The 24,744-nt window shown below is 38.1% G+C and overlaps 1 protein-coding gene across 5 annotated transcripts in view; it reads left to right on the top strand.

Annotated features, from left to right (window-relative positions):
- LRP6 (LDL receptor related protein 6) overlaps nt 1-24,744 on the top strand; it is a 178,399-nt gene that overhangs the window by 48,913 nt on the left and 104,742 nt on the right. For all 5 annotated transcript variants that reach the window (XR_009543590.1, XR_009543589.1, XR_009543591.1 and 2 more), the window contains one exon: nt 21,698-21,895. Coding sequence is in view for 2 of the 5 variants with exons in the window: in XM_060166871.1 (XP_060022854.1) it covers nt 21,698-21,895 (198 nt within the window). In the remaining 3 variants the exon portion in view is untranslated. The remainder of the gene's footprint in view (nt 1-21,697; nt 21,896-24,744) is intronic.

The raw sequence follows: 24,744 nt of genomic DNA on the forward strand, positions 1-24,744 counted from the left end.
GAAAACTATACTAAAAAACAAACAAACAATAAAACGGACAGACAGAACCCTAGGACAAATGGTAAAAGCAAAGCTATACAGACAAAAATCACACACAGAAGCATACACGTACATACACACAAAAAGAGAAAAAGGGAAAAAAATATATATTGTTGCTCCCAAAGTCCACCTCCTCAATTTGGGATGTTTCGTTGTCTATTCAGGTATTCCACAGATGCAGGGTACATCAAGTTGACTGTGGAGATTTAATCCTCTGCTCCTGAGGCTGCTGGGAGAGATTTCCCTTTCTCTTCTTTGTTCTGCACAGCTCCTGGGATTCACGTTTGGATTTGGCCCCGCCTCTGTGTGTGGTCGCCTGAGGGCGTCTGTTCTTCGCTGAGACAGGATGGGGTTAAAGGAGCCGCTGATTCGGGGGCTCTGGCTCACTCAGGCCGGGGGGGAGGGAGGGGTACGGAATGTGGGGTGAGCCTGCGGCGGCAGAGGCCGGCATGACGTTGCAGCAGCCTGAGGTGCGCTGTGTGTTCTTCCGGGGAAGTTGTCCGTGGATCACGGGACCCTGGCAGTGGCGGGCTGCACAGGCTCCCGGAAGGGGGCTGTGGATAGTGACCTGTGCTCGCACACAGGGTTCTTGGTGGCGGCAGCAAGAGTCTTAGCATCTCATGCCCGTCTCTGGGGTCCGCGCTGATCGCCGTGGCTCACGCGGGTCTCTGGAGCTCCTTTAAGCAGCGCTCTTAATCCCCTCTCCTTGCACACCAGGAAATAAAGAGGCAAGAAAAAGTCTCTTGCCTCTTAGGCAGCTCCAGACTTTTTCCTGGACTCCCTCCCTGCTTGCTGTGGCGCTCTAGCCCCCTTCAGGCTGTGTTTATGCAGCCCAACCCCAGTCCTCTTCCTGGAATCCGATGGAAGCCCGAGCCTCAGCTCTCAGCCCTCGCCCGCCCCAGTGGGTGAGCAGACAAGCCTCTCCGGCTGGTGAGTGCTGGTCAGCACTGATCCTCCATGCGGGAACCTCTCCGCTTTGCCCTCTGCACCCCTGTTGCTGTGCTCTCCTCCGCGGCTCCGAAGCTTCCTCCCTCCGCCACCTGAGGTCTCCGCCCGTGAAGGGGCTTCCTAGTGTGTGGAAACCTTTCCTCTTTTACAGCTCCCTCCCACTGGTGCAGGTCCCGTCCCTATTCTTTTGTCTCTGTTTTTCCTTTTTTCTTTTGCCCTACCCAGGTACGTGGGGAGTTTCTTGCCTTTTGGGAGTTTTGAGGTTTTCTGCCAGTGTTCAGTAGGTGTTCTGTAGGAGCTGTTCCACGTGTAGATGTATGTCTCATGTATTTGTGGAGAGGATGGTGATCTCCACGTCTTACTCTTCCGCCATCTTGAAGCTCCTCCTCAATCTTCAGTTAATTTTTGTATGTGATGTGATTGAAGTACATCTTTTGGCATGTGAATATCCAATTGTTCCAGCATCATTTGTTGAACAGACTGCCCTCCATTGACTTGTGTTTGTATCTATTGAAAACCAAATATGTGGGTCTATTTCTGGACTCTGTTCATTTGATCTTTGTGTCCATTGTTTTGTCAATAACATGCTGTCTTGATTACTGTAGTAAAGATAGTAAGTCTTGAAAGCAATTAGTATGAGTTCTCCAAGGTTGTTTTCCATTTTCAAAATTGTTTTGGCAGCTCTAGTCTTTGATTTTTCAAATGAATATTAATGTCAGCTTGTCAGATTCTAATTAAATCTTGCTGGGATTAAATCAAGCATGTTTGTTCTGTTGAAATCTTCTAATTCCTAGCTGATTTTTGAGTCTCTTTGATTTATCTATTGCTGGGAGAAGTGTGTTAAAAATCTTGACAGTTTCTTTCTATAGATATGCCCATTTTGCTTTTTAAAAATGTGCTTTGAGACTTTTGAAGTGTACGTAGGTAGAGAATTATCTTCCTGATGTACCTCATACTGTTATTTAGGGACTGAATTTATTACTAATGCACTTTGACTTAAAAGTCTGTTTTGTTTGTTATTACTAACTACGTGCACTTTCTTTCAGTTAGTTTTTGCCTGATAAATAGTTTTCTGTTTTTAAATTTTCTGTACGTTTGTTTTCTAGGTATTTCTCTTTTAAGTAGCTTGTGGTTTGATTTTTAAGTCCACCATTACAGTTTGTCTTCTACTGAAGCTTTTAGTCCATTTGTGCTTATTGTAATTACTCATATATTTCAATTCATTTCTGACATCTTATTTTGGGCTTTCTGTTTGTCCTTCCCATTTCTGTTTCTTTTTCTGTTCTCTCTTGGCTTTTTTCATGTTGATTATATTTTGTCCTTGAGTTTTTCCCCTCTACTAGTGTGTGAATTGTACACATTCTGTTCTTTTTGAAGATACCCTAGGAATTTTTTAACATGTATACTTATGAAATTCTTAGTACACTTGACCTCTGTTTATTACTTTCCTGGCTTATATAAATATCATTATCATGAACTTAAGTTCTACTTCATTGTTTGTAACTCACTAGAAATTTTTAAAATTTAGATTTATCATGCTATCTTGCATATTAGACCTTCCAGGTGAGTTAATTTTTTGGAATCTTTAGAATTTACATTAGTGAAGGTGTGTTGGTAGCTGACTCTCTCAGGCTTTGTTTGTCTGATATGCCTTCATTCTAGGTCAATAGATTTTATCATGTTCATGGTATCATTCTACTGTCCATTGGCATTCTTTGTTGAAATAATCTATTATTCTTATTATCATTCCTGACCACAGTTTCAGTATAGTATGTGTAGATTTTTGTTTTTTTATTATGCCATTTGGGATTTGTTGGGTTTCTGGATTCTGTGGGCTGATGTCTTTCATCAGTTGTGGAAAATTCTCTTCAAATATTGCATTTGCCCCACTGTTTTCTTTTAGAACTCTAAGTAGAAATCTGTTTTTCTCAGTATAATTTCAGTATAATTTGTGTAGATTTTTGTTTCTTATTATGCTACTTGGGATTTGTTGGGTTTCTGGATTCTGTGGGCTGATGTCTTTCATCAGTTGTAGAAAATTCTCTTCAAATATTGCATTTGCCCCATTGTTTTTTTTTAGAACTCTAAGTAGAAATCTGTTTTCCTCACTCTTCCATGTTTTTTTATGATAACCTGTCTTTCATGAATCCATTTTTTCCCTTTGTATTTAGCACTAAAGAGATTATCCAGAATTATTTTCATGTTCATTAATTATCTCTTCATACAGTCAGGTATTCCTACCATTTCCTTCTTTCTCTCTTTCTCTGTGTGTGTGTGTGTGTGTGTGTGTGAGTGTGCGCGCGTGCGTGTGTTCCTTTTAGCTAACCCACTGAGAATGTTCAAGTTGGGGTTTCTGGTACTGTGTATAATCCCTCTGTGGGTGCTACCTTGTGTAGATTACAGAGACTGTCTCTCTTTCACTGCTAGATTACTTCTCTGGATTTTTCCTTTCTTTTTGCTGTGCTCAAAATGTTTCCTTAATTTTCTATGGTTGCAGACATGTACTTAAAAAATTATTTTTGGAGTTTATCATTTTTAGGTGTTTTATAATAGAAAGCCTTCTCTGGACTTACAGTCTGCTGTATTGCCAGAGACAGACTTTATAAGTGTTCCTGCCCACCCCACCCCAGTATTTAATTTGCTATTTCTTTCTTGTATGATTCTTATATTCCACTCTTTCCAGTACTAAGAAGAGTTAAGTATGTCCAGCTTGCTTTTCTCTCTTCTTTTTTTCTTTATGGTTTAGTTTGCTGTGCATTTTAAACCACTCACATACTTATATTTCATACCTACAAGAAGATAAAAAGAATAACATAATGAACACTGTGCCTACTATATAAGCTATGCAGTAGAACATTACCAGTGCGGTTTGCTCCTTGTACTGGTTGCCTCCTCTCTTGTACCATACTTCATATTTAATTCTTCAATTGTTTTGGGGGATGTGAAGTAGGATGAGACTCTAAGTAGCTCCCCTAATGAAGAGTTTTTAAAATATATACTAGAGGGCTTCTCTGGTGGCACAGTGGTTGAGAGTCCACCTGCCGATGCAGGGGACACGGCTTTGTGCCCCGGTCTGGGAAGATCCCACATGCTGCAGAGCAGCTGGGCCTGTGAGCCATGGCCACTGGGCCTGTGTGTCTGGAGCCTGTGCTCCACAATGGGAGAGGCCACAACAGTGAGAGGCCCACGTACTGCAAAAAAAAATAATAATAATAAAATAAAATATATACTAGAGTTTTAATTTGATGAAATTTGAGAGTTGGGTTAGAGATTAATTCCTAGTCTAGTGCCATTTTCCCTTTCTGAGTTATTTCAATTTAAGAAAATTTATTCTGTAGCTTTCAGGTGATTTTGTCCTTTTTTCTTTCACCTGCTTTCCACCTGTGGTAGATTAATGAATTGCCTACTCAAACATACTGTTCACCTTTTTAAGTAGTATTTGTTTAGAGTTTATTAACAAATTAATTTTTCACCTGTCACTTTAAATTCTTTTGCAACTAAATCCTTGTGAAACAGGCCTACTTAAAATAATAATCCTTTTACTTAGCTCCTTTTCTAACTGGAGAATACATTTAAAGTAGATGTTTATGGTGCCCTTTTTTTTTTTTTTTGCGGTTCGTGGGCCTCTCACTGTCGTGGCCTCTCCCGTTGCGGAGCACAGGCTCTGGACGCACAGGCACAGCGGCCATGGCTCACAGGCACAGCCGCTCCGCGGCATGTGGGATCCTCCCGGACCGGGGCACGAACCCGTGTCCCCTGCAACGGCAGGCAGACGTGGGAAGCCCTATGGTGCCTTTTTATTTTTAAGTTTTAAATAGCTATTTCTGTTTTGTTTTTGGTGGTTATCTTGACGTTTATTCTTTTGACCTGTTTGACCTCAAGGTGAAATTGGAGGTAACTTTTAGTGCTAGGTAGTACCCAGTTAACTCTAAATTTAGCACCAGTATCAGAAGACTGTTCATCCTTTAGATGCTATTTCACTCTGACTCTTGGTGTCTTGGGCAGAAACTGAGTTGCTAATTTTGTCAAAGAATCTTAATGATGCCCCCACACATACATAAAAAAAGGGTTGACTTTGGGGCATGTCTGCCTACTGTGGGTATCTGAGTAAGATTACCAGCTTTTTTCTGCTGATTTATATGGATTTGAAAAAGACGGTAATGAGTGATGGCTTTTATTTTCAGGAGTGTTTAAACTCTTAGAAGTGTACCAGTTTTCCCAGGGGAAAATTCAGAGTTACCAATTGTTTTTTGAGTAATGCAGTTTTGTTTAAGGCATGATAGCTTTTTCTTACTTATTTATTTTTTAAAATCTTTATTTTATATTGGAGCCTAGTTGATTAACAATGTTGTGTTAGTTTCAGGTATACAGCAGAGTGATTCAGTTATTTGTGTACATGTATCTGTTCTTTTTCAAATTCTTTTCCCATTTAGGTTATTACAGAATATTGAACAGAGTTCTCTGTGCTATACAGTAAGTCTTGTTGGTTATCTATTTTAAACATAGCAGTGTGTACATGTCAGTCCCAAACTCCCAATCTATCCCTCCCTGCTGGTAACTGTTCTCTAAGTCTGTGAGTCCGTTTGTTTTGTAAATAAGTTCATTTGTATCATTTTTTATTTTTAGATTTCACATATAAGCAGTATCATAAGGTACTTGTTTTTCTGTATGTGACTTACTTCACTTCGTATGATAATCTCCAGGTCCACCCATGTTGCTGCAAATGACATTACTTCATTCTTTTTAATGGCTGAGTAATATTCCATTGTATATATGTACCAAATCTTTATCCATTTATCTGTTGATAGACATTTAGGTTGCTTCCATGTCTTGGCTATTGTAAACAGTGCTACAGTGAACACTGGGATGCATGCATCCTTTTGAACCATGTTTTCCTCTGGATATATGCCCAGGAATGGGATTGCTGGATCATACGGTATCTCTATTTTTAGATTTTTAAGGAACCTCCATAATGTTCTCCACAGTGGCTGTACCAGTTTACATCCCACCAACAGTGTAGGAGAGTTCCTTTTTCTTCACACCCTTTCTAGCAATGATTGTAGATTTTTTGATGATGGCTATTCTGACTGGTGTGAGGTGATATCTCATTGTAGTTTTTTTTTTTTTTTTTTTTGCGGTACGCGGGCCTCTCACTGTTGTGGCCTCTCCCGTTGCGGAGCACAGGCTCTGGACGTGCAGGCTCAGCGGCCATGGCTCATGGGCCTAGCCACTCCATGGCATGTGGGATCTTCCCGGACCGGGGCACGAACCCACGTCCCCTGAATCAGCACGCGGACGCTCAACCACTGTGCCACCAGGGAAGCCCTCATTGTAGTTTTGATTTGCATTTCTCTGATAATTACCAGTGTTGAGCAGCTTTTCATGTGCCTCTTGGCCATCTGTATGTCTTCTTTAGAGAAGTGTTTGTTTAGGTCTTCTGCCCATTTTTTTTGATTGAGTTTTTTTCTTTTTTCTTTTTTTTTGATATAGAGCTGCATGAGCTGTCTATAAATTTGGGAGACTAATCCATGGTCAGTTGCACTGTTTGCAAATATTTTCTCCTATTCTGTGGGTTGTATTTTTTGTTTTGTCTGTGGTTTCCTTTGCTGTGCAGAAGCTTTTGAATTTAATTAGGTCCATTTGTTATTTTTGTTTTTATTTCCATTACTCTAGGAGACGGCCCAAAAAAGATATTGCTGTGATTTATGTCTGAGTGTTCTGCCTATGTTTTCCTCTAAGAGTTTTATAGTGTCCAGTCTTACATTTAGGTCTTTAATCCATTTTGAGTTTATTTTCGTGTATGGTGTTAAATGATGTTCTAATCTTTCTTTTTTTTTTTTTTACATGCAGCTGTCTGGTTTTCCCAGCACCATTTGTTGAAAAGACTGTCTTTCTTCGGTTGTATCATCTTGCCTCCTTTGTCATAGATCAGGTGACCATAGGTGCGAGGGTTTCTCTCTGGGCTTTCTGTCCTGTTCCATTGATCTGTTTCTGTTTTTGTGCCAGTACCGTACTGTTTTGATGACTGTAGCGTGTAGTACAGTATGAAGCCAGCAAGCCTGATTCCTCCAGGTCTGTTTTTGTTTCTCAGGATTATTTTGGCTATTTGGAGTCTTTTGTGTCTCCGTACAAATTTTAAGATTTTTTTGTTTTAGTTCTGTGAAAAATGCCATTGGTAATTTGATAGGGATTGCATTGGATCTGTAGATTGCCTTGGGTAGTATACTCATTTTCACAATATTGATTTTTCCAGTCCAAGAACATGGTATATCTTTCCATCTGTCTGTGTTATCTTCAATTTCTTTCATTAACGTCTTAACAATTTTCAGAGTACGCATGTTTTTGTCTCCTTAGGTAGGTTTATTCCTAGGTATTTTATTCTTTTTGATATGATGGTAGATGGGATCGTTTCTTTAATTTCTGATCTTTCGTTGTTAGTGTACAGGAATAAGATTTCTGTGTATTGATTTTGTGTCCTGCAACTTTACTAAATTCATTGATGAGCTCTGGTAGTTTTCTGGTAGCATCTTCAGGATTTTCTATGTATAGTAAGTATCATGTCATCTGCAAACAGTGACAGTTTCATCATGTCATCTGCAAACAGTGACAGTTTTACTTCTTTTCCAATTTGAATTCCTTTTATTTCTTTTTTTTTTTTTTCGGATTGCCATGGCTAGGACTTCCAAAATATGTTGAATAAAAGTGGCAAGAGTGGATGACAGCTTTTTAAATATTGATCTCTTACTGGACTGAACCTGCATGAAGGAAAAAGTAAAAAATCCTTAATTATTTAGAAAAAACATTAGTTTTGTGATCTTTTCAGATTTATTTAGCATAGCTAAGGGTAGATGCAAGTCAACCAGTGTCAAAATAACACAATGTCACGATGACTATACTATTTATATTACACATTTTGATGAAAATTTCTTGCTAGCCTAACATAATCCATCTTTTACCATTTTGGCAGCATCTTCTAAACTGAAGACAAAAGTTTTTTAAGGACATTTATTATAATATTCTGTATGTTTATATCTTATAAGTAAAATGAAACCCCGTTGTGTGTAATATATTGAATGAATTAACAAATTAAAACCTCCAATGAAGAGTTGCCACCATATGTATATAAAGAATTGTTTGTCAAAAGCTTGAAAAGTTTTAGAAGAAATTTGAAAATTCATTTTATCCTCACAGATGTTTGTATATTTATTCTTAGTAGAATTTTAAACAGTAATTGTGAACTTTCAAAATACCATTTCTTAAATTATAAAACTTTTGAAAGAAATACGGAAGTGTTGTGTGTGGGAAGGAATTCGTTTGGCACTTTGTTTCCTTTTGTGGTCTGCCACAGCTTAAGGCCTGAGTGCCAACTGAGGCTAATTATTAGCTAATATTTAGGGTCAGCTGGTTAATGATTTAAACACATTAACAACACCTGTACAGGAACAGCGTGCTATGGATAAACAGGTGCTTGAGAAAGTCAGACTCCTCTTTACTCTTTCTAAACCCTGAGTGCACTAATATTCCTTTGGGAGCTTTTAGACAATATTGATGCCTGGGCCCCAATCCAGACCAATTTAATCAGAATCTCTGATGGAGGAACCCAAGTTACTGATATTTTTAATGAGTTTTTCAGGTCATTCTCAAATGCTGCCAGGGTTAAAAAAATGTATACTTTAGGTGTTTCATGCTGTTGATGCTGCTGCTGTTGTTGATGGTGGTGGTATTAATGTTGTTGTTGTTTTTATTAGTGTGTTTGTGTGGGGAAGCGTGTACATAATCTAAGAAACATTGCACTTAAGGTAACTTGTATTAGTCCGTTTGGGCTTCTGTAACAGTATACCATAACTGGTGGCTTATAAACAACAGAAATTTATTTCTCACAGTTCTGAAGGTTATGATGTCCAGGATCAAGGCACTGGCAGGTTTGGTGTCAGGGGCGGGCCTCCTTCCTAGTCGGCTGTTTTTTCACTGTAACTGCACATGGTAGAGGGGGCAAGGGAGCTTTCTTGGGCCTTTTAAATAAGGGCATTAATTCCATTCACGAGGGCTCCAACCTCATGACCTAATCACCCCAGAGGCCATACCTCCTAATACCATCACCTTGGGAGTTAGGATTTCAACATATGATCTTGGGGGGCAGGGGAACATTCAGGCCATACCATAACTGTAAATTATGCATACAGTTCTGGTTTCTGAATATTCAAGTACTGGTTATCTCATGGTCATTATGTATTGGTGATTATTGGATTTTGAAGTTGTAAATGTGTAGATAAAGCAGACAGTTCAGTTGAATTTTCTTTTATGCCTCATTGTTTCATTGTTTATGGTGACGTAAGTGTCATATTTTGATGTTAAGTTGGCTTTTCCATCTGTCACAAATTGTTCCCTTTATATCAGTTTTCATCAAGATACTGTTTTAGGTAAGTGTACAGGTGGAAGGTTCAGGATGTGATTTGCCTGAGTTTTCTGCCAGTCATTCTCATGAATGTTGACATTGGCCCTTAATGAGAGGAGTCACAGTAGATTGAGGGAAGAGTTGTGAGATTTTTGAAACATGCCATTTCTAAGATAGCGGAGGTGGGGGGAGGTCTAAGATATGAGGCTTTGTTGGGACAAGAGTTGAAGTGACTTTGTCTAAACTTTTAAGTGATGGCATTTGGATCTAAAAATGTGTGTTAGTGTTCATAGTTTTAAGGAATAGAAACCCTTCTACTTTAAACAGAAAAAATATTTTTAAAGAGGATGTTGGCTTACTCATAGAACTTCATAAATGGTAGAATTACCAAGCTTGGAATCTACATCCAGGGACTCTGCTGCAAATCATAGCACAGACCTGGTCCGGTGAAGGCACCACTGTTAGGTGGCATGCTTACCACTGTTTGTACTCTCTCACTGACGTGAGGCAACAGGTAGTCCGTAAACTGCTGCCAGTGCTCCCTTGTAAAACTGGATTAAAGAAGGATGAATGAACTTAAACTGGGTTTAATTAGCCTTTGCTGTTACCCCCAGCCTCACCAGAATGGATTGCTGTGGTCCTTGCTGCTGCAGCTGTTGCTTCCTCCTCTCCTGCCTCTACCTCCTCCTTTCCTTGGTGTGTCTGACTGGTAAAACCCAGATCTTATGCTCTTGTCGCAATTGCAAGGAAGGTTTGGAAAGAAAGTAGCTGGTGTTTTCAGTTTCTTTAGTTTCAGGTAGTGGTTCTGTCTCATAAGGTAGAGGATTCTTCAACCATAGTAAGGTAGTCTAGATGCTGGATAGCCCCCTAAAATGCCAGCTATCCATGACAGAACATTTTGTAAGTGAATGGTCATAGGATTAGTCCATATTTTTGCTGTACTTTGAATACTGTATTTTTTTTCCTTTCTCATGTTGAAAGAATGAATGGAGTGTGATGATAGATATAAAAGAAGATAGTTAATAGAAATATAAATTTTATAACTGGAATGGGCCTTAGGAATTATCTAAGCCAATCTAAAGAAGAAAATACTAATTATAAGAGTAATGCCATTCGCTGAGAAATCATCTTTACTCCTGTTAGTGAAACCAGTTTCTACCCCCATTAGTCCTCATAAAGAAGCTGCTGTATAAAGTAGAGAACAACACCCTTGTAGTATCATCAGTGACACGTTTATTTGGTCTTTGTGCTGCAGTGTCAGGGCACAGTGCAGTTCAGTAGAAGCAGGTGAGGTGAGCTAGAGATGTGAACTGAGTACTCAAGGGCAAGGGCAAGATTCTCCTCAAAAACTAATTTTGGGATTCCTGTAATACATCAGACATGTAATTGAAGTCCTCATAGGGCACGACTGAAATAATTTTACCTTTATTCTCTTCACCAGGCCATTAAAAAAAAAAGTCAGTGAAGCTCTATGTGTAGTTTTTAGGTTTGAGCAATGGGATATTCTAGTATCTGAGGTGACCTAATAGCAAAATGTGCATAGAAGAGAGACTAATTATATATTTATTAGGTATAAGCCAGTTTTAAATTTAGGGAAATAATGTTGTATAATAAAGCTTTATAGGTATTGCTATGGGAATCTGTACAGTGGAGAGAGTTATCAGTTTTACTTGGGCGGCTATTTCAGGTTGGTGCTTTCTAGCTGAGCAGTTGTTGGCCAGAGGAACAAGGTATGGAAATAGGTAATAGTTCTTAGTCAGTAGGGACACTGTATGCCAAACTCTGTCCTGCCATTCATTGCACATTCAAGGAATAACAAATAGCTTGTAACTGGAGCATAGTATAGGAATAAGGGTATACACATTAAAATAAAATTCTACCTGTATTTTTCAAGGATGTGGTCTCTGTAATAAGACCCACATACAAGATTCTGGTCCAGGAGCAGGTGAATGCAGACCATTATTAAACTTTGGAGTACTGACTATAAATATGCTTGCCATTATATTAGATGGTTTTAGGATAGGGGATACAACTATGAATAAAACAAGGGCCTGGAATCTAGAGGCGTGGGAAACGTGTAAACAGTCCTGGTTATCATATGTGTTTGAGATGTACAAAGCACTGGAGGAGCACAGAGGAGAGTGTGCTTGAGGGAGTCATGAAACCCTTTCACCAAGGTGTGGTGACATTTGAACTGTCCTGAAGAATCAGGGTGTGTATGAGTGTCTAGAAGGAGGAGGGTGGCATTCCAGACAGTTAATATATCATTTTTATTATACTTAAAGGAGCTCAAAATGCATCACCTTGTTTTCTTCAGAAAGAGGAATGTGGATAACAGCAATTTGTCAAAATTGCTATAGTTAACATTTTCTTCGGTAAGAGTAGGGAATTAAATTGATTTAGCGTGCTGTTTATTTCAGGCTTATAAGCTATACCTTCCAGTAGTGTTATATCAATGTTGTTTCTGAATGAAATATATTCTTAGTATTGTGTCCACTAACTCTTAAATTTGTCAGCTAGACTGGGTGCCTAAGGATCATTTTTCTCCAGGATAATCAGTTTATACATGCACATGCAGAATTCCATTATGATGCATATTGTCAGAGCAAGGTTGTATTTAATAGAACCCATGGTCTTTCCTGTTCCTCAATAATAGAATCTTTTCTTTTGATTTGGTTACTGTATATTCTCTGTAAAAACAAATCATCCAAAACAAATGCTTTCATTATCTTCCAGTAATCACCACATATAGTTAAAATATGATACTAACACAAATAATCAAGGAGAGGGAAAACACGGGAAGTATAGCAGATTTCTTCACATTTTTTTTTTCCTCTTTGTATTGGGTTGGCCAAAAAGTTCATTCCGGTTTTTCCGTAGGACATTATGATAGTTCTGTCAGGAAAGATATTATTGAATTCTCCAACCTTTTCTTCACTGAAAAGCCTAACCTACTATAATCAAAGTAAAACAGAACTGGTTCAGGGATGAGGAAGGTGAAGGGTGTATGAATTCTGCATGACCCTTTTCTTTTCACTTTCATTAAGTCAGAATTTTTTTCACTGGCTTTAGTCCCAGTGATTTTAGAAACTTTCTCAAAACAAATTTTATGGCAAGAAAATGTTTTTGAGGATCCATGGCTCTTTATAGTTAGATTTTACCTTAACATCTGTCACATCATGTTCTTAGAATGTGGCATGACTCTTGCTTACACTTTGGGGTTGGCTTGGTTTTATATGCAACTCTTAATTGTAGTTTCTTTTGCCTTGTTACTATGGTCCAAGTGCATTGACTGGTAACATCCTTTTTATTTTATTTTCTGTCCAACTCTTCCTTAATTTTTACACTATTTTTTTTTGTTACTCTTTTGGCTGGTTCTTTGGATATAGAAGGAAGAACAATGATGTCAGTGTGCTCGTTTCATCTTTTCTGAACTCAGCATGTTGCCCCCTAAACTCTGTCTCTATTCCGTATTTTGTTGAATGACACCAATATGGACTTACTCACATTTGCCAAATCTTGGGAGCCATCCTAGTCTGTCCTTTATCTTTCTTCTCCCTTGTTGATCCATTCCTCAACTTTTATCTTCATCAGTTCTCATTTGGAATATCTGAGTTTTGTTCCTTACTTCTCTTTCTCTAATTTCTTCCCCCTCTAGTCAGTCCCTCAGTATTATCAACAGTGATTTGTAAAAGGATAATCTTTTGTAATTTGTAAAAGGATAATAAGCACTTTACTTTTCTGCTTACTAGTCTTAAGTAACTTCTCATCCCTTATAGGCTATGCAGTCCAAGCTTCTTAGCACAGCAAAATAGATCCCATCTGTGGGACCTTTGTTGCCTTGTGTCCTCCACAATACACAGTATCCTGCAGCTCTGCTGATCTTGCTATTTCTCAAATATGTCATGACTTTTTGTGTCCTTTGCATAAGCTGTGTCTTCTTCCTGGAACACTGTTTCCCATTTTGGCAACTGCCTAAATAAAAGTATTACTTCCTCTGGTGAGCTTTTGTTGAGAACTCTTACATTCACTGGCTCGATTGGGTATCAATTCCCAGTCCTCTTACAGCAGCCTGTTCATACCTCTCTTGATAATAGTTAATCATTCCTTGCCTGGATTGCAAGTTTCCTAAGGACAGTAGTTTTGCCTTGCTTATTTTTGTATTACCATGTCAAGCATGATGCTAAGCTCCTAATAGGTGGTCAGAACATTAAAAAAATTAAATAGTATCTTGGTAACTTATAAAATATTTGTGTTTTTCTGCTGCCTGTTCCTCTTTCCCTTTCTGTATTAAGTATGTAGTGAGTTTTTAGCTTAAAGTTTAATTAAATAACAAATGCAAATGTTCAGTATTTATAGATGAAATTTATTACTTTAAATTTTAAATATTTGAACAAATGAAAATACCAGCAAGCTTCAATTAAAAATTCTAAATTTTTATCAGATTCTCACCTGACAGATTTCTGTTTCATTTGTTGTAGTTGAAGCCTTTACCTGAATGTGACCCGTGAAGTAACATGACATGATATATTTCTTAGGGTTGAGTACTGGAAGAGTTATTTATTAGCTTTGAGCAGTGGCATGCATATAATTTTATTTATTACTAAAATTCTTGTTGAGCTGACTAATTCATTTGTGACAACTTTTTATTACACCGTAAACTAGACACTGAGTTCTTGTAAGTTTAGTGCTTCTTTAGACAAGCTTAGTGGCAATTGTGAGACCTATGTAAATTATATTATACAGGAAGGACAACGGCACTTATTTGTTATATCCATTTGATAGTGTGCAAATTGCTTATGGTCAGCCCATATGAGTTCTTCATAATTTGTCTACAAACTGTGATAAGTATTAGAGCACAGTGAAACAAGCTATAGGAGCACATAGGAGGGAGTAACTCTACTTTGTCTAGGCAAGCTAGGAAAGGCTTCTACAGAAAAGAAGCTACCTTTGCATTAACTTTAAAAATAGTCTCTTTGGGGTTTCCCTGGTGGCGCAGTGGTTGAGAGTACGCCTGCTGATGCAGGGGACACAGGTTCGTGCCCCGGTTGGGGAGGATCCCGCATGCTGCGGAGCAGCTGGTCCTGTGAGCCATGGCTGCTGAGCCTGTGCGTCCGGAGCCTGTGCTCCGCAACGGGAGAGGCCGCAGTGGTGAGAGGCCCGCGTAATGGAAAAAAAAAAAAAAAAAGTCTCTTGATTCTTATTTGTGTTATAAGCAACTTTCTTGAGATATAATTTATATGCAAAAAATGTATATTTTAGCATTTATAGCTTGATGAGTTTTGATAAATGTGTGTATCAACCATTATCTCCAGAAAAACCCCATTTTATCACATCACTCCAGAAAGCTGCCTTAGTCCCTTTCAAGTCAGCTCCTACTTTCACCACGATAACTACTGATCTGATGTCTGTCACTATAGATTAGTTTTGCTGAATCTAAAACTTCATATAATGGAGTCATTCTGTAGGTACTCTTTTGAGTCTGGGTTATTTTGTTTACCATTATTTAAAAAAATACATCCTTGTTGAATATGTGAGTAGTTATTTTACATTGTTGAGTAGTAGTCCATTTTATGAATATACCAGAGTTTGTTAATCATCCTATTGACGGGCATTTGATTTATTTCCAGTTTTTGGTTATTATGAATAAAACTTCTGTGAACTTACATGTATAGATCATTGTGTGGGTATGTTTTTATTTCTCTTGAGTAAATACCTAGAACTAGAATTACTGGTTCATAGGGTTAAGTGTACATTTAATTTTGTAAGAAGCTGCCAAACTATTTTCCGAAGTGATTATACGAGCAGTGTATGAGAGTTCCAGTTGCTGTATGCTTAACCAACACGTGGTATTGTTGGCCTTTTTAATGTTAGCCACTCTAGTGGGTGTGAAGTGATATCTTATTACTGATTTAATTTTCATTTCCCTGATGATTGATGAGATTGAGCATCTTTTTATGTGCCAATTGGCCATTTATGTATCTTTTGTGAAGTATTAAATGATGCCTTCTACCCATTAAAAAAGTTAAAGTAAAATTTGCACACAGTAAATTTACACTTTTTTGGGTGGCAGTTCTGAATTTAGACAAATGCTTACATTTGGGTAATCACTACCATAATTAAAATATAGAACAATTCCACGACCCCCCAAAATATATTCTTGGCTTTTTGTTATCAACCTTTCCCTCCACCTGCAGCTCTAGGTAACCACTGATGTGTTTTCGGACTCTGTACAGTTTTGTTTTTTCCAGAATGTAACATAAATGGAATCATGTCGTGTAGTGTTTGAATCCAGCTTCTTTCTCTTGCCATAAAGCATGTGAAGTTTATATGTGTTTATTGTGTATTTCAGTGGTTCTTTTTTTCCTAAAAATATAAACATTTATTAAATTATAACACAGATAGAGAAAATGTGCAAATCATATATATAAAGCAAATTAAGTTTATAAATGTGAACACACCGATGTGAACAGCATATAGATAAGAAAAGAGTACAATACCAGCATTCTAGAAGTCCCCTCATTCTCTACTCCTTCCCCCAGAAGTAACCATTATTCTGACTTCTAACAGCTAAAATAGTTTTCCTTTTTTTTTTTTGCACTTTTATTTTTATTACAGTGGTTCTTTTTATTAATCCTGAGAGTATTCTGTTGTTCGAATGTACCATAGTTTATCCATTCCCCATTTGAAGAATATTCAGTAGTTTTTGGTGACTATGAATACATCTGCTATAGACATTTTCATACAGGTTTTTGTGTGAATACGTATTTAATTTCTCTTGAGTAAATACCCGAGAGTGGGGTTACTCGATCTTATGGGAATGTTTAACGTAAGAAACTGCCAAACGGTTCTCCAAAGTAGATGTGCCATTTTGCATTAACACTAGCAGTGTACAAGAGTTTCAGTTGCGCTGCATCTTTGCTAGTACTTTGTACTGTCCATTTTTTAAAGTTTAGCCATCTTACTAGATCTGTAGTGATATCTCACTATAGTTTTAATTTTCATTTCCGTGATGAATAATTATGTTGACTGTCTTTTTGTATGCTTATTTGCCTTTGTATGTCTTTTGTTGATGTGTCTGTTCAGATCTTTTGCCCAGTTTTTAATTGGGTTGTCTTATTGAGTTTTAGGAGTTCTTCATACATTACAGATATAAGTCCTTTGTCAGATATATATAATGTACTACAACAGATTGAACACGGAAAGCTCAGATTTTGTTATTGGCAACAAATTGAAGTGACAAGGTCATTTCACGTATTTCCAAGAAAGTATCTGCCTGATACCTAAGTTTTATTAACCATAGTTTGTCATTCTTTTTTTTTTTTTTTAAGTAAACATGGTGTTCCATGAAAAAAGCAGCTAGCTCAGTTGGCCAAGTGCTTTTTCTCAAGACAACCATTCTACATTCATATGCAGCAAAAGTACTTTCTCTGTAGATCCTATTTTGTCACACAGAATATTAAATGTGTAATCAGAGGTCAAGCTCTAATGAAATTAATAATTTTCTGCCTTACCAATGTCATTGTTCATTGAGACTGACTTTTCTTTTGTATGTGGTGAAGAATAAATATAGTGACTGTTAGTACAGTTGGTTGCCACTCCCTGCAGTCTTACCCACCATTGCTTTTGGACTATCAGTGCAAATATCAGCACAGGTAGGTAGTTCAGGGTAATCTGTGCAATTCAAAAAAGTTATTCAACACTTTGAATATTTCAGCACCACTTACATTTATTGTTGTAAACATTCACATAGAAGATCTTTGATGATTAGTTGGTACTGACACGTGATGAACAAACAAAACAGTAAGTCCGGCCATATCCTTAAATTTAGTCATATATAAGGCAAAAGCACAGTTTCTTAGATGACATTAACTTCCATCTTCATGTTTGCAGCTAAATTTTAATTTTCTGTTACTGTAGCTTTGGAAATTGGCGGCACTATGATTTCTTTTATTGGTTTTTCCTCTGGGAGGAATTCAGTAATGTTGACTGGAGAAAGCTTTATGAGTCTCTGTTTTTGTGAGTTTCTCCAGCTGGAAAGCTGTAATAAACATTGTTTGGCTTTTAATGAGGTCATATTTACATTTAAACTCTGCAATTCATTTTTCTTTAAACTCTGAATGATTGTCTCAATGCCTCAGCTTAACTGGAACCATAATACTATTCACAAAAAGATAGCGTGTATAAGCCAATGGAAAGATTGCTTTTGTAATACTTTTTCATTTACAGTTTTGCTCAGGGTCTTGGAGTAGATTTCATCCCTTCTTAGAGTCAGAGAACTCTCTCTGATAGATCAGTATCATCTTTTTTAACATCTTTAAATGTAGGCAGTATAGCTGTGGGTTGAAGAATTGAGTTTTCTCATCTCTCCTTTATAAGCCAGTGGTCCATTCTTAAATACTAGACAAATATAAGTAAATTTTCTTTTATTTTAAAATAGAATACTAGTAAATTTCAAAATAAAAACAGTTTAAAATAAAAACTTAAAGTTAAGAAATATTGTAAAACAAAGCAGTGTATTTGCTCCTTGATGTGTTTTTGCTCTGGGCACAGTAAAATTTCAAGACTTCAAAAGTAACAAGTTTTTAGATGATAATGAGGTACAGAGATTATAGCAGGTATAATCAAAGGTAGCTAGTAAGAGTGCAAAAGTGCTGGAAACTGAGTTAATCTCGGAACATGTATATAGTTATTTCCAAAACCTACCTTAGAAGCTTATGGAAAATATAAGGTATACATTCCATGAGCCATCAGGGTGAAGTCATCACCACACCTTATATGTATCCATGAAAAACCTCCAGGATGAAAGTGAACAAGGCTAAATAAATACATAAAACTTAGCAATATTATGAAAACAGTTTTGACCCTGTAGACCTCCTGAAAGGATTCCGAAGATCTCCAGGGATCTTTTTTTTTTTTTTTAAATAACTTTATTTATTTATTTATGGTTGCGTTGGGTCTTCGTTGCTGCGCGCGGGCTTTCTCTAGTTGTGGCGAGCGGGGGCTACTCTTCGTTGCGGTGTGCGGGCTTCTCATTGCAGTGGCTTTTCTTGTTGCGGAGCATGGGCTCTAGACGCATGGGCTTCAGTAGTTGTGGCATGCAGGCTCAGTAGTTGTGGTGCGTGGGCTTAGTTGCTCCACGGCATGTGGGATCTTCCTGGACCAGGGCTCGAACCCGTGTCCCCTGCATTGGCAGGCAGATTCTTAACCACTGAGCCACCAGGGAAGTCTGTCCAGGGATCTTTGGATCACACTTTGAGAACCACTGCCCTAGGGTGTGGTCTGGATTCAACCCTTTGAGGTGTCTCAGCTGAATGTCCAGTGTGGTGTTGATGCTCTTTACTCTGTCTTGGCAGAACATGTAAGACCACCCGCATTGCTTGACTTCTGGCATTTTAGTTCTGTTCTCAACCTGATAATCCTTGAGGATCCTGAGTGTGCACAGCCTGGTTCTTGGTCCAAGGACTCATGGGGATCCCCCATGAGTCCCCCCCACCCACACCAATGTAACTTTCTCCTCTTTGGGGCCCTGCAGATTCCAGTCTTTTCTTTTCCCCAAATTCTCTCTGCCTCTTTAAGCTTGTTGAGACCACTGTTCCTAATTTCAGTTTCAGCTTTCCACACTTTGGTTGGGGAGTTGTCACTAGGTTGAGTCAGGGTGATTTTTGGAGCTCACCTGGTGAGTTTCCTTTGTCTCATGGTTTGTGGTCTCGTGCCACCTTATTTTCAGTTCCTAGAACAGCTGCCTCATATATTTTGTTTAATTTTATGATTATTTATAGCTATCTCAGTAGAAGTTAATGTGTAATAGCTGCAGTTTTGTGAGTTAATTATTGATGATGGTTATTAGCTTTTTAAATTAGGGTGGAGTAAAATAGTATGTGCGAAAACATAGGGACAAAAAACTCAGGGTGTCTTTTGGGAAGAGCATGTAGTCGCTGTGTTTAGAGTAGGGTCAACAAAGGCAGGCCTGCATTAGCTCATTCCCCTGGGTTCTTAGTAGAAGTCATTGACTAAAAATCACTGAGTTTCCCCCCACAGCTTTGACTAGGCTTTACAGCCTTTATGAACAGAGTACCATACCAAGTCACTCATGGTTGGCTGTTAGGGGAAGGAAACAATCTGTCAACTTGGGGCTCTAACTGTAGGATTCAAGGTAGGGAACACGAGGTGATGAAACTAGGAATTTAGGCTAGGCCTAAAGAATGGCTGTAACTTGCCTCAATTTTGCTTCCCTTTTCCCTTCCTAATGCTACTATTTCCATATATATATAACACGTTTATATGTTACAAGCCCAATAAAACAAGTTTATAATTACTTTTTTGTGCAGTTGTCTTTTTAATCCATTAAGAGAAGAAAAGGGAAAATATATTTGTATTGTCTTTTATAATTACCTACATAATTATCTGTATGAGTACTGTTTGCTTCTTCATGTGGATTTGAGTTAACATCTAGGTCACTTCTTTTTTGCCTGAAGAATATCTTTGGTATCTCTTGTAAGGCAGATCTGCATGCCACAAATTCTCTCACTTTGTTTATCTGGGAATGTCTTTATTTCACCTTCATTTTGGAAAGATAGTTTTGCTGTATGTAGGATTCTTGGTTGACATTTTAATTTCTTTTAGTGTGTCATCCTACTGCTTTTTGCCCTCCATTGTTCTGATAAGAAATCAGCTCTTAGTTATATTGTGGTTTCTTTGCAAGTGATGAGTTGATTTTCTTAGTGCTCTCGATTCCTTTGTCTTTCAGCAGTTTAACTGATGTGTATAGTTGTATATCTCTGTGTTTATCATACTTGGAGTTTATTAAACCTCATGGATGTATGGGCTAGTATTTTAAAAATCAAATTAGGGAAGTTTTTGGTCATGATTTATTTGAAATATTGGAACCAAAGTACAATGATCATATTTAGGAAATTAACATTAGTACATTTCTATTACAGAATTTGACATGCTGTCAGATTTTGCCAGGTTTCCCAATAATGTCTTTGTAGCATATTCCCCAACTGATCAGTACAGGATCATACACTTTATATAGTTACTGTGTCTCTCTTTGTTTATTTATTTTTCTTTCTTTTGGCTGCTTTGGGTCTTAGTTGCAGCACGCGGGATTTTTTTGTGGAGGCATGCGGGATCTTTTTCGTTACTGCGTGGTCTGTTGGAGCTTCTCTCTAGTTGCGGCTTGGGGGTTTTCTCTTCTCTAGTGGTACGTGGGCTTTGTAGTTTGTGGCACGTGGGCTTAGTTGCCCCGCGGCATGTGGGATCTTAGTTCCCCAACCAGGGATCGAACCCGTGTCACCTGCATGGAAGGTGAATTCTTTACCACTGGACCACCAGGGAAGTCCCTTACTGTGTCTCTTTATTTTCCTCCTACCTAGCTTAGTTCATCTGCCTTTCTTTGACTTTTATGACATTGATATTTTCAAAGGCAGTTGTTTTGTAGAATGTTTTTTAATTTGGTACTCTCTCTTTCCTTAATAATTTTATTCAGGTTATGCATTTTGGGACAGAAATAATATGTAAGAGAATATACATAAAAGAGATGGTATGGGGGCTTCCCTGGTGGCGCAGTGGTTAAGAATCCGCCTGCCAATGCGAGAGACATGGGTTCGAGCCCTGGTCCGGGAAGATCCCACATTCTGCACAGCATCTAAGCCCGTGCGCCACAACTACTGAGCCTGCACTCTAGAGCCCGCGAGCCACAACTACTGAGCCCGTGTGCCACAACTACTGAAGCCCGCGCACCTAGAGCCTGCGCTCCCAACAAGAGAACCCACCACAATGAGAAGGCCACGCACCACAACAGAGTAGCCCCTGCTCACCACAACCAGAGAAGAGCCCGCGTGCAGCAATGAAGACCCAACACAGCCAAAAATAAAATAAAATAAATAAATTTATATATAAAAGAAGATGGAATGTTCTTCCCAGCATATCACATATATGATGCCAGTGTTGATGATGTTAATTTAGATGATGTGGATAAGGTGGTGTCCACCAAGTTTATTTTCTCTAAAGTTACCATTTTCCCCTTTGTCATTAATAGATAATTTGTGGGGAGATACATTGAGACAGTGTAAGGTATCCTTTTTGCCAAAGAAACTGATCAGATGGTTTTTGCGTCCTGATGATGCTTGTCTTGAATCAGTTATTACCATCATGGTGGCAAAAAGATAGATGCTTAAAATTTCGATAACTGTTTCTAGGAGTTTCAGTTTTAGTGTTCCTGAGAGAGCTTTCTTTATCCAATAGTGATAATTATAAGATACTTGGTGGTTAACCTGCTTATGTCATGGGTTTATTTTTCATGATTTTTAGGTTCATGTACTGGACAGACTGGGGAGAAGTACCAAAGATAGAACGTGCTGGAATGGATGGTTCAAGTCGCTTCATTATAATAAACACTGAAATTTACTGGCCAAATGGACTGACTTTGGATTATAAGGAACGGAAGCTTTATTGGGCAGATGCAAAACTTAATTTCATCCACAGATCAAATCTGGATGGAACAAATCGGTAAGATTACCTTATAAATTTATTTTTAAACTTTAAGTCAACCCTGTGATATCTTGATGTAGTAATCAAATTATAAAGCTTAATTTTATTAAGAAGTTAGCATATTTTTGGCTTAACTGTCAAAGGGGAAGAAGAATAGATTTTTAGTTTGCTTTTTAAAAAGGTAATGACATTTCTCATCTATCTTGGTGGCACTTAGAATTTATGGGTTGTATTTTCTCCTTCTTTACTCTGAGCTAATTTAGTTCTGCAGTGGTTCTCAACCAGGGATAGTGCTTCCATTCTCTTCCAGAGTGTTTGGAAATGTGTGGAGAATTTTGGTTAACACTGGGATTGGGAGTACTACTAGCATTTTAGTTCCTGGGGGGCCAGAGATGCTAAACATTCTGTAATGTGCTGGGCACCTAATGTGACAAAGAGTCATCCTGTTCAGACTTACCCACCTCCCAGGTGCTGTTTGTGGAAGCTCATTTGATAAGTCTGTAGACCAGGACAGGGTTGGCCAACTTTTTCTGCGAAGGGCCAGATCGTAAATATTTTAGGCTTTGTGGGCCATGTCTCTGTTGCAGCTATTTACCTCTGCTGTTGTGGTGTGAAAGAAGCTATATATAATAGCTAAGGGAATGGGCATGATTGTGTTCCAGTAAAACTTTTTTTGAGCCATTGGACTCTAGTTTGCTGACCCCTAGACTAGGAGAAAACCTACTGCATGTATGCTATACCTCAGTATTCACAGAAGACAAAGTTATAATACATAAACATGGAATTTCTATTCAGATCATGTTCAGATTAAAAAAAATTTTTTTTATTGAAGTATAGTTGATTTACAATGTTGTGTATGTTCAGATTTCTTAAAAATATTTATTTATTTAGGTTGCGTTGGCTCTTTGTTGCTGTGTGTGGTCTTTCTCTAGTTGTGGTGAGCAGGCTTATCATTGTGGTGGCTTCTCTTGTTGCAGAGCATGGGGTCTAGGCATGTGGGCTTCAGTAGTCATGGCATGTGGGCTCAGTAGTTGTGGCACACAGGCTTAGTTGCTCCATGGCATGTGGGATCTTCCTGGACCAGGGCTCAAACCCGTGTCCCTAGCATTGGCAGGCGGATTCTTAACCACTGTGCCACCAGGGAAGTCCTGTTCAGATTTTTAAAAATACTTTATATATTCTTGTGTTTGGAAGATTATTTAGGTTTCTAGTGGTCTCATTCTAAAACCTTAGTAGAAGCAGGGAGCCTTAGGTAGTTGAAGGAATTTTTAAAAGTGTACACATTTGTAACTTATCTGAATTGTGAGTCAGGAATCATTTATAAGTGTTGAAAACCAGGAAAGATTTAAAGAATATATTAAAGTGAACTTTTTAAAATCATGGAGTGAGAGAATTTTTTGCCTTGTTGCAAAAAAGAATGAAATGACTCACAACAGGATGGTTTAAAAAATAATTAGAAATAAGTGTCAAAAAAAGTGATAAGTATATGATGAATATAACAACATAATTGCTGTGTTTGAACTTCAAATTTGTCTTTGAGAGGGATACTAGGAAGTGAATATGGCCACTCTGTAGGTTTTTGACTCTCTCAGAATACCCCCCAAAAAACCAATGGAACAAGATAGCAAATCTGAATACTTACCGTAAAGTTAACCTCAGGCATCCAGAAATGAAAGCAGGTAAGGGCAGACCACTAATAGCCACAAGACCTCCATAGTATTACTGTCTGTGCAAGAGTAAGCTGAGGGAGTGAATAAAGTATTTCACTGAACTTAAAAGCAGGGGACCTCCAAAATAGCCCCAGCTATTTACTAGACAAGGTAGTGGGCTATATTAAGAGCAGTAGCTGAAATGAGAGTGGGGGGTTGCCCACTCCAATATGAGGCAAGTGCAGTGTGTCCGTGGTAAAGACAGAAGAGGACAGAGCAGTCTGGCTCCAGAGAATTCTCAAAACAGACCTGCTAGAGTTCTCTCTACCAGGACAGGGTACTACAGAGTAGAGACAAAGTTGAATAGAATAGCATCAAAATTCAGCACAGTAGGGAAAATTAAGGAATGAAAGGAGAAGGAAAGAGAAGGTTCAGATAAGGATGGGCAGAGGAAGAGCTGGGATATCTCAGAAAGGGAGCTACCATATTTTTTAACATGTGAAAACAGAAGAGTGAATTCTGTAAAGTTAGAAAAACTACGCTGAACACCACTATGTTCTAAAAGTTCAGGAAAACTAATTTCACATAAATAGAAACATAAAAATATCAAGGTATAAAATCCCATTTAAGGTTACTATGAAGAATATCTTATATTTATAACAGTATTTTAAGCTAATAACAGCTAAACTTTAAATGCGTACTTAGGGACTTCCCTTGCCGTCCAGTGGTTAAGACTCCATGCTTCCACTGCAGGGGGCTCGGGTTCAATCCCTGGTTGGGGAACTAAGATCCTTCATGCTGCGTGGTGCGGCTAAAAAGAAAAACCAGAAAACAAACAAACAAAAACAAACCATGTACTTAAACTCTACATTTTTTCTCCCACATTCAGTGTTTGTGATGTCACAATGCATATCTTTATACCTTGTGTATCCATTAACACATTATTATAGTTAGTTTTTACTACTTTCGGTTTTCAGTGATTTGCTCACCACCATTACAGCATTAGAATATTCTGAATTAACCCTATATTTATCTTTACCAGTGAGATTTATACTTTCATATGTTTTCCTGTTACTAATTAGTACTCTTGTTTCATCTTGAAGAAGTACCTTTAACATTTCTTTTAAGGCCGATACAGTGGTGATGAACTCCTTCAGCTTTTGCTTGTATGGAAAACTCTTTATCTCTCTTTTCATTCTGAAGGACAGCTTTGCTGGG

This window comes from Lagenorhynchus albirostris, chromosome 11 (genome assembly GCF_949774975.1).
Source record: "Lagenorhynchus albirostris chromosome 11, mLagAlb1.1, whole genome shotgun sequence".
In the NCBI taxonomy this organism is placed as follows: Eukaryota; Metazoa; Chordata; class Mammalia; order Artiodactyla; family Delphinidae; genus Lagenorhynchus; species Lagenorhynchus albirostris.